We start from the raw sequence: 10996 nt of genomic DNA, 5'->3' as shown, positions 1-10996 counted from the left end.
AGGTATAACCCTGTTAACAACTGCTTACAAAATACTAGCAAATATTCTGAACGAAAGGCTACAAGTTTACACTGTTGCCATAGTTGGAAAATACCAGGCCCTTTTACTCCAGAAAAATCAACAATTGACCAGATTCATTCAATAAGACAGATTCTCGAGAAAACATTAGAATTTAACATTGGAACCCATCACCTGGGTTTGACATACGACAGTGTCAAGAAAACAGTACTATACCGATCAATGCGCGAGTTTGGTATACCAGAATAACTTATCCGATTAACGAAAATGACAATGTCTAACTTAAAAGCCAGCGTTAGGATACAGGGAGAAAATTCTCGATCCTTTAAGATAAAGGATGGACTCAGACAAAGGGGTCACGAATTAGAGATGGCGGTACTATTTACAACAGATCGATACAAATCTTAGCATACGCTGATGACATTGACTTAATAGGGCGTAGCAAGCGAGATGTTGAGTAATATTTTGTAGAATTGAAAACGGCGGCAATACAGGTCGGTCTAGTCATCAAAGAAGAAAAAACCAAGTACATGTTGGTTACTAAGGATACTATAGCAAATGAGGAACGGAAAACAGCATTTGGAAGTCATATCTTTGAACGTGTTGATAGCTTCACATACGTTGGCTCGCTAGTGACTACTGCCAATAAAACAAGCGAAGAAATTAGAAGACGAATAAACCTTACAAATAGGGCATGCTATGGGCTCCAAAAGCAATACCAATCAAGAAATATCCAAATAAAAACTAAAATTATTATAAACAAAACATTGCTGAGGCCGGTCCTCACATAATGGGCGGAAATATGGATTTTAACGCAGAAGGATGTAATATTTCTGGGAATATTCGAGCGTATGATACTCCGCAAAATATTTGGAGCTATAAACGATCAAGGGCAGTGGCGCAAAAGATTTCACTTCGAATTATACCAACTCTTTAATGAACCAAATGTCGTAACCTTCATTAAAACACTTAGATGGGCCGGGCACATAATACGAATGCCCAACAACATGATTGCTAAAAAGCTAACGACAGGAACACCTATAGGAAGAAGAAGGCTGCACGAAGAATTTGGTGGTTAGAATGGATTTGAGACCGACCTAGTAATACTAGAGATCAAAAGATGGCAACACCTTGCCAGAAACCGAACAGAATGACGACTAATCTTAAAGCAGGCCAGGATCCATAGAAGATTGTCGAGCCAAATATGATGATGATGACAGACTTTCATACAGATAGACACAGCTTTGATTATTTTGTTTCGCACGCCATGACGTCACCCCAAAGCTTTAGCGTTTGCGATGTAAATTTAATTTGTTTTTTAAAATTTTTTAGGTTAATAGATACTAAGATAAATTGCTAACGAAGTTTTCAGACTTAGACAAACAAGTCTATGCCACTAGCAGATTTCCTTGTTTGGGTATACATATATAAGGGAACATAATATAACAAATATGAATTTATAGCAAATTCAACTAAATTTTATTTAACATTATAATTTTCTAATCTCTTTTTCGACAAAGTAAATACATCTTGATCTGTCCATATATCAGCACTGCCATTTTCGTATTTAACATAAGCCAACGTAATAAATTACTTGGTCCCGTCTTAACTTCAACAACCTGTAACGCACTTTAGTCTTTATTTAATATGTATTACACTTTGACCGGTTTATGAACACCTTCTTCTTCTTCTTCTTGTTTACGAGTTTCAGTTTTTTCAGAACCACTTTGCCAACCCGAATCCATCGTACCATCACTGTGACAACCTTGCACTTGAGCCTCATCTTCTGTTGTAGCGTCCCCGTAGAGCAATCCAGCAGGATTTCCACCCAAATTCTGTATTAGAGCAGATATATTGGAACCTAAATTTCTTCTTGCTTGTTGGTTTAGATTTAAGGTTTTTGGTGGTACATTTTTACCTCCAGAGTTATTGTAACCAAAATTGACTTTATTCTGGTTATAATAGTTTTGGTCATAATTTAAAGTTGATATAGTGTTGGTCAAATTGCTCGAGTTTTGGTGATAATTTTCCTGTTCTGGAATAACTTCATATTGAGCATCTGGAGCGAGATAGTGATCCAAGGAAGAACCAGAAAAGGCTCTATGTTTGGGTGTTTGATCACATGACTTATCTTGGAAATAACTACAACATTCATCAGGGGAAATTGTGTCATCCGTTGTTTCAGTCAATGGAGTTTGTACACTACTACATAAACTATTTTGGGAAATATCTTTAGGTAAGAGTTGTAAACATGAATCAGCACTAAATTCCATATCATTAGAATCTGGCAAAGGGAACGGCATTCGACTTCTGGTAGACATTTGTCGATTTCCCATTCTATGTGCCAAATAATCTTCATCTTCCGTTACAGTAGAGGACGAAATGTTTTCTTGAAACGTTTGTAATAGCTGAGTGGTATTCACGTCTTTGGGATCTGGCTTTTGTAAAGAAATTAACCTAGGCTTTTGGGTTTCCAAAGCTTCATCATACAGAGAAGAATCTTGTCCATCGTTTCTAACAGAAATATTACAACAACTGCTTACGTCAGCAAAATACACCTCTGACTCGCTCGGTTCAGGTTTTTGGGGACTAGTTTCTTGCTTTTGAAAAGCTGCATTTTCTACTCCTTGTAATCTTGGAAGAAATCTACATTTCGGATTATCATTAGATTTGGATTCTGCTAAAGCTGGTTCCCGATAATTATGCTCAGCTTCCTTCTTATCCTCTTCTTGATTGGTCTGGTTAAATACGGACTGAACATTGGTTCGTGTACTAGGTTGAATACTTGACTTCACCGAAGCAATATCAGTTCTTTTCTTTATTTTCCTAACGGGTAAAGTATGTGAAACTCTTTCTACGCAACTAGATGTATCAGTACTTTCATTGTTATCATTTCCGTGATGAATTTCGGGTTCCGTGGTGTTTTCATAGTTATCTTTGTTATTAAAATGAGGTCTAGTCCGGCGGGAGGTTCTACTGAACTGACTGTTTTCGTTCATCTGGCAATGAGATTCGTGTCCATGGGAATGGTGATGAATGTGGTGGTATCTAAAACAAATAAAATACGTCAAGTTTTGGTTCTGTAAAAGACTTATAGCAAAGCAAACAAAATGGCTTTGTTTAGTTATCGCTTTGTTTAATCGCTTTGTTTAGTTGTATAGAATCGCTTCGCTTTGTTTAGTTATATAGAACCATCTAAAATTTTTTAAATAAGATTGGCTGTAAAATAACACTTTCTTCCCTTGTTTCTTTCCCACATAACTTAAAATAAACAAAACTGTTGAAAATATAATACATTTATTTTATATATGTAGGGGAGAGTGTAATCCCCATCCATAAAAAGGGAGACAAAACCAAGTGCTCTAATTATAGAGGCATCTCCCTACTTAATATGGTATATAAAATCTTATCAAACATCCTCTTAAATAGGCTGACACCGTTTGTAGAAAATTTCATGGGGGAATACCACGCCGGCTTTAGAAAACATAGATCGACCATAGATCAGATATTTACTCTAAGACAGCTGCTTGAAAAAGGATGGGAATTCAATAGAACTATCCATAATCTCTTCATAGATTTCCGGCAAGCGTACGATAGCATTAAAAGCAGTGGCCTATCGAAGGGGGTTTTGGGGGTTAAACCCCCTCCAGGACCCTATTCCGACACTGTTACTTACACATTTTAAGGACTCAAAATGGAGATAACATCATAAAAAAAACTTGGTAACCAACCAAACCCCCCCCCCAGAGGCAAATTCTAGGTGCGCTACTGATTAAAAGGGATCAGATGTGGAATGCAATGGCAGAACTCTCAATTTCAAAAAAACTTATCCAGCTTGTTAAGTTATGTGTGAATAGATGTAGATCCAGAATACGGATAGGTAACAAACTCTCAGAATCTTTCGAAATAAGAGTGGCCTGAAACAAGGAGATGCGCTGTCACATCTCCCCGTTAATATCATCCTGGAGAAAGTAGTAAGAGCAGCACAACTTAAAACAGAATTACTGACAGTAAATGGACCAAAATTACTACTAGCATACGCAGATGACATTGACATTGTGGGAAACACAGTCACCAATGTGAAGGAGACTTTTAATAAATTGGAGGTAGAGGCAAAGAAAACTGGTCTCTAAGGGTAAACGAAGAGAAAACTAAATACATGTGCATCAACAGTCAAAAGGGACGAGATAGAATAGGGCAAAATGTTACAATAGACCCATATAACTTTGAAAGAGTGGAGAGTTTTAAATATCTCGGAGCAACAATCACTGCAGATAACGATATCGCGGAAGAGATTAAAGGAAGAATTCAGGCGGCAAACAGATGTATGTACAGCCTCCACAATACTATTAAATCTAAAAGCCTATCACGAACATCAAAAATTAGAATAAATAAAACGATGATTAGACCGGTGCCCATGTATGAGTGTGAGACGTGGACCCTGACCAAAGAAACTGAAAGAAAACTTAGATGTTTTGAGAGGAAAATCCTCAGAAAAATCTTTGGGCCTTATCACGACATTAATAGCAACCAATACCGAATGACAACAAATGCTGAGGTCAAGCAGATGACTCATAAGACTATCAGTCTTATGAGTCATGCACTTAAATTTTTTCTTAAAATCATACATGCCAGAATTTACAAGAAATGCGAAGAAAATGTCGGTGAAATGAAATTCGGATTCCGCAATTCTATGGGTACACGTGAAGCACTTTTCACCTTACAAGTCCTACTTCAGAGATGCCGCGATGTCAGTTGTGATGTCTATATTTGTTTTATTGACTACGCCAAGGCATTTGACCGTTGTCAGCACCAGAAGATGGTCACCGCACTACAAAGAGTAGGATTGGATGAGAAGGACATTCGGATCATCATGTATTTATACTGGAACCAGCGTGCTCAAGTCAAGGTCGAAGACCAGATGACCGACCAAGTGAAGATCATGCGAGGAGTAAGGCAAGGATGTGTGCTATCGCCGACTCTTTTCAATATATACTCTGAGGAGATTTTTAATGAAGCCCTCACAAACCTAGACATGGGAATCCGAGTGAACGGTGAATACATCAATAATATCCGCTACGCCGATGACACTGTGTTACTAGCAACCAGCCTAAACGATCTGCAGGCCACACTAGATCGAGTGCGAACTGTGAGCGTAACATACGGACTGAACCTTAATATTAAGAAAACTAAATTCATGGTTGTCAGCCGTACAAATTTAGATCCCGGGGCACTAATGGCAGGTAGCGAAGAGATCCAGAGAGTCGACAGATTCACTTACCTCGGAACTACCTCAACGTACAATGGGACTACGCTCAAGAGATTAGATCCAGAATTGAAATGGCACGGTCTACTTTTATTAAGTTGAGATCCTTGCTGTGCTGCAGTGATCTCAGTTTGGGAACCAAGATGCGGATAGTGAGGTGCTACGTTCTTCCAGTGTTACTATATGGAGTTGAAGCCTGGACACTGACGCAAGCCACTGAAAAACGAATCGAAGCCTTCGAGATGTGGATATACAGAAGGATACTAAAAATATCTTATGTGGACCATGTCACCAACGTTGAGCTCCTACAGCGCATGACAAAAGAAAAAGAAGTGCTTAATTTAATTAAACAACGTAAGCTTGAGTACCTCGGCCACGTGATGCGGAACGAAGAAAAATATCGAATTCTTCAACTTGTTATGCAGGGTAAAGTATTTGGCAGAAGAGGACCGGGACGCCGTCGTATCTCGTGGTTGAAAAATCTCCGACAATGGTTTGGGATGACCTCAGCGGAGCTGTTTCGCAGAGCAGTCAACAAAACCATGATAGCCTTGATGATCGCCAACATCCGGACCGGATAAGGCACTGAAGAAGAAGAAGAAGCAGATGTATAGAGCGAGCGATATAGTCCAAGAGATTAAATCCCAACATCTAAGATGGGCTGGCCACGTCCATAGACTCCCTAATAACCGCCTTGACAAGCTAATATGGGAGGAAGCCCCCACAGGAAGAAGGCCCTTAGGTCCACGAATGCGATGGAGAGACAATATATGGTCAGATCTAAGGAAAATAGGTCTACCCACTGACCCAACTATTATGGACGACCGTTCAAGATGGAAGCAAGTTGTGCAGTCAGCCAAAACCCACCCCGAGTTGTAGTGCTACGAGAAGACGAAGGGGAGAGTGGCCTAAAATGATCCCCGTAACAAAAAAAACTAATATGCTTAATTACAGGCCAAAAAATTATATTTAGACTCATCAACTGTTTTGCTCCCAGTATGGTATATGTAACTAACCTTTCAGAGTTAACGTGCGGACTATGAGTCCGCTTGTCGAATTTTTTGTCGTTTTCTGACAAATAATTATGATTTCGATCGTGGAGTGCTCGCTAGCTACTCTATTCAGTACAGGTGTAAGAGTTGTCTAGTGCATTTAGTTCTGCTGCTATATTGAATTGCGGAATGTGACTCTGCACGTTATACACGCTTGTCACAAATTTTCAGGTAAGATTCAATTTTAAAATATTTTATTTCTGGGGTAAATAAAAAATATTTATTTTATTTATAAATATTGTAGGAGCGATCTACTGATTATGTTTTCTGTATATTTGATTGATATAAACTTATTTTTTACAGATTTTTTTTTTTTTAATCTAAGTTTTGAAAAGCAACAAACATATCTTGAAAAGCCTGACGATGACGATGCTAGTTTAGGAGATTTCGAAGAGATACAGGACCACGACACCGATATGGAAGAAGGAATTGGGAAGCCAATCGCAGAAGTCTTGAATGTTCCACAGAGTACCGCATTTCATTGGTAAGGATGGAACAACTAATATATAAGGAATTCTTATGAGGTCAAGTCTGGTTTGTTTATTACTAATTTGTGCTTTTCCTTTCTTATTTCTTTACATTCCCTGTACGACTTTGCGGTTTTCAATGCTTTATAGACCTGATAATATTTTCAGACTAGACAAGACAAATCGTTCACCAAAAAATGCATTGAATGGTTTAAGAAGTGTTTGAAATCAGTGTACCATCCTAGAAGACGAACATGTTCGTAAATAACGTGTTGAGTATATAAAGTACTTCTTAATACTATTTGGACCTTTAAATATAATATATTTACCTTCCTGGAGATTGAATAGGTCTTCTAGCTGGAGAATTTGGATTCGAATACGGAGGTGGAGGTCCCCAAACATATACCCCTCCCGGCGGTGGCCGATTGTCTAAAATACTATACGATCCTGTCGAACCCGCTATTTGATCTTGCATATTAGTGTCTCCTCCTGATCTGTTGCTGAATCCATATTGACTGTCCGCACTGCTAGCACCTCCTTGGTAAGCTATCGAATTGTCTCTAAAAAAGTAAAATTAAAGGTAATAATAAAGTAAACAGCTGTTTTATAAAAAAATATTAACTGAAAGTTAGTTGTAATAGAGTTGTTAAGAATTATGAATATTATAAGTTTATTTTTTGTACATAAAATAGTAATTAAATTGTTTGTCGCATTTTTTAATCTCCATATTTTAACATCATTACCCTATACACATCGCAAATTTAACTCGTAAAAGCAATTAGCAAATTTTACTTATCGAATATATCATTGATATCATTTGTTTACCGATGAATCGACATTTTTGTTACATCGCATCGGAAGCATAATCCTTCCGTTGTACGATATTAGTCTCGCTATAAATTAATCGGAATAAACACTTGAATATTCCAGTACGAACGCAATATCCTCAAGACTTTATGTTTGGACAGGTATTTTGGGGGACCATATCGGTCCATTTTTTATTGATAGAAATTTAACGGACAATAAATATTTAGAATTGTTGTAAAATCAAATTATTCCGGCAGTTCAATTACTTCCTGTCAACTTTGACGATATTTGGTTTTAGCAAGACGGCTGTCTTGCTCACAATACACAAGCAGTTCAAAATTATATAGAAATCATTTTTGAAAAAACTAATAAATTTTGTTCGTGGTACGATCAAGAGGCCTCCCAGATCACCAGACTTATCCCCAAATGATTTTTTTCTTTGGGGATATTTGAAAGCGAGTGTGTATCGACATGGTTTTAAAAGAACCCGAAATTTAGCGAAATCTTTGTGGGAGCATTTGACTGGAATGGCTCAGGGATATGAGAGTATCTCTGTACAACAGATTCGGTTTTTGCTCTGCAGAAAGAGGTGAAATATTTGAACCTCTATTACGTTACTTTTATAATTCCTTTTTATTTTTAGAAACCTACTTTTTTATCAAGCCATTTTGGATATAAAATAACAATTTTTTTTAGTTAAATAATATTTTTAATCCCATATCTATGTAAGTATCTTTATAAATAAAAAAAATTGCAAATTTTATGTTTACAAAATGGTTTTTATTATTATCTATTATGATAAAACATTTTGTGGATAACATTATCTTTAATATAGAAGGTGATTTAATAGCGAAATTATAAATGTGTCAACTTTCTTAAATAGATCACCCTAAATATTATGACGTTATTAAAAAAAACTTTAATTGTTATTCCTATGCCTTAATCCAGTGATTGAGATATTTAGCTTTAAATGTATAGATTAAAAGTTTGTAATATGCTTTTGATCATTATTGTAGAACGTGCCATGGAAATTTTAGTTGACAGTTTTCAAAGGGTGTCTGTTGATCCGTGTATAATTTGCTTGAATTAAATTAAGGTATAAAATCAAAATATTTTATTGATGAAGGCGATTAAAGAATTATACTAAATTTCCACAATAACTACATATTATACCTTTGGGAATTATTTTGTCCAACATTACTCCTACTCCAAGGCAATCTCCTCCAACTCCAGCCACTTAACGATCTTATTCTATTGTTATGATTGTCAGAAATATTTGGAGTATTATCTTCTGGGTTTGGAGAATAAAAGTTACCAACTCTACCTGGAGTCCAAAACCTGAAAAAAAAAACACTGTTAAATTAACATGATTAACAAAATTTTTTAGCAAATTTTTACAAATGGCTCATTATCATGATTATCATCGTATTCCCAGCATTATATTTTGGATACAGTTTCAGAACCTATTTATTCACTGTAATGATCTTCTCTAAAAAGAGTAATTATTAAATAAAACTCTTTAATTGAGTCTTGCATTTTAATATTTTGTTTTTTTTATACTCCATGTTTGGGTGCTTAACCCACCAATACAAATAGTTATCTTAATGCCTAATCACATCATCACCCCGCCCAACTCAATTCAGTTATCAACACTCTTGTTTCCTGTTCCATAAGACTTAACGACAACAATCACAGATCATACGAAATCAATTCAAAAGGAAAACACTCTTACAAAACGGTTCCCATAAAACCCATATCAATAAGAGCATTCAAAAACATCTAAACCCCATTCCATCCAAAAAAGAAACCTTGCTGCCCGATCAACCCAAAATATTTCTTCTTTTATCAAAGATCTCACTGACAAGATCAGTAAACTCTTAACCCTCTAAACATCAAAACCATCACTATTCACTCCAAGTTGTTCAATCTTGTCAAAATCCTTAAAAGACCAAACCTCAATGAAAACCATGGTCTCTACGAGATACCTTATTCCAGTTTCCCACTAACATATATAGAGCAGACAAACAGACGAAGTCACAACCGTATTTACGGCCATTCTATATCTGTAAAACATTCTTCTTCAGCCCAGTCCAACAGGTCACAAAATACATAGATTTCGAAAAAGCAAAAGCTATCGCTTCTATCCGCTCCTTAAAATCGAGAATTATCCGTGAAACGAATAATTCTCGATTTTAGCGATGACGCTAAAAGAATAACCGGGCCAACCGATCCCGCGCATACCTTTCCCGCGCATACTGAGGGTATAAAAACCCAGCTGCACAGGATAAGACGGATCGTCACTCGATACTAACGAGTATGCTGATTAAGACCTGAGTGCCGTTTCTCAGACGGTTATCGTATTTCTGGAGAACAAGATACTGGTACGTCACGAGTGAGGGTAATGTAATAGGCAGATTAAGACCCCGAATTAGAACGGAACCATGTAATGAAACGAATTATTATGAAGTTCGAATGGAATGGTAATTATATGTCCTATAATCTCTTGTATTAATCTCTTGTAATATGTAGGTCCCCCCCTTCTCAAAAAGTGGTACCAATTTTTATAAACAATTTTTTTATAAATAAATTTTCAATTTTGAATATGTTAATTTAGAAGTAGTCTTATCGTAAAGTTACCAACTCTACCTGGAGTCCAAAACCTGAAAAAAAAAACACTGTTAAATTAACATGATTAACAAAATTTTTTAGCAAATTTTTACAAATGGCTCATTATCATGATTATCATCGTATTCCCAGCATTATATTTTGGATACAGTTTCAGAACCTATTTATTCACTGTAATGATCTTCTCTAAAAAGAGTAATTATTAAATAAAACTCTTTAATTGAGTCTTGCATTTTAATATTTTGTTTTTTTTATACTCCATGTTTGGGTGCTTAACCCACCAATACAAATAGTTATCTTAATGCCTAATCACATCATCACCCCGCCCAACTCAATTCAGTTATCAACACTCTTGTTTCCTGTTCCATAAGACTTAACGACAACAATCACAGATCATACGAAATCAATTCAAAAGGAAAACACTCTTACAAAACGGTTCCCATAAAACCCATATCAATAAGAGCATTCAAAAACATCTAAACCCCATTCCATCCAAAAAAGAAACCTTGCTGCCCGATCAACCCAAAATATTTCTTCTTTTATCAAAGATCTCACTGACAAGATCAGTAAACTCTTAACCCTCTAAACATCAAAACCATCACTATTCACTCCAAGTTGTTCAATCTTGTCAAAATCCTTAAAAGACCAAACCTCAATGAAAACCATGGTCTCTACGAGATACCTTATTCCAGTTTCCCACTAACATATATAGAGCAGACAAACAGACGAAGTCACAACCGTATTTACGGCCATTCTATATC

General features: G+C 36.4%; 1 protein-coding gene across 2 annotated transcripts in view; it reads right to left on the bottom strand.

Moving 5' to 3' along the window:
• Positions 1 to 1474: 1474 nt before the first annotated feature.
• The window catches only part of LOC140444024 (uncharacterized), a 53011-nt gene continuing 43489 nt past the window's right edge, over positions 1475 to 10996 (bottom strand). For both annotated transcript variants that reach the window (XM_072535606.1, XM_072535607.1), the window contains 3 exons: positions 8784 to 8948; positions 7133 to 7363; positions 1475 to 3066 (listed from right to left, as the gene is read on the bottom strand). In XM_072535606.1, the coding sequence (XP_072391707.1) occupies positions 1671 to 3066; positions 7133 to 7363; positions 8784 to 8948 (1792 nt within the window). In that variant the 3' untranslated portion in view covers positions 1475 to 1670. The remainder of the gene's footprint in view (positions 3067 to 7132; positions 7364 to 8783; positions 8949 to 10996) is intronic.

This window comes from Diabrotica undecimpunctata, chromosome 6 (assembly GCF_040954645.1).
Source record: "Diabrotica undecimpunctata isolate CICGRU chromosome 6, icDiaUnde3, whole genome shotgun sequence".
Lineage (NCBI taxonomy): Eukaryota > Metazoa > Arthropoda > Insecta > Coleoptera > Chrysomelidae > Diabrotica > Diabrotica undecimpunctata.
The sequence above is the reverse complement of the archived record's forward strand: the minus strand, read 5'-3'. Positions and strand labels throughout refer to the sequence as shown.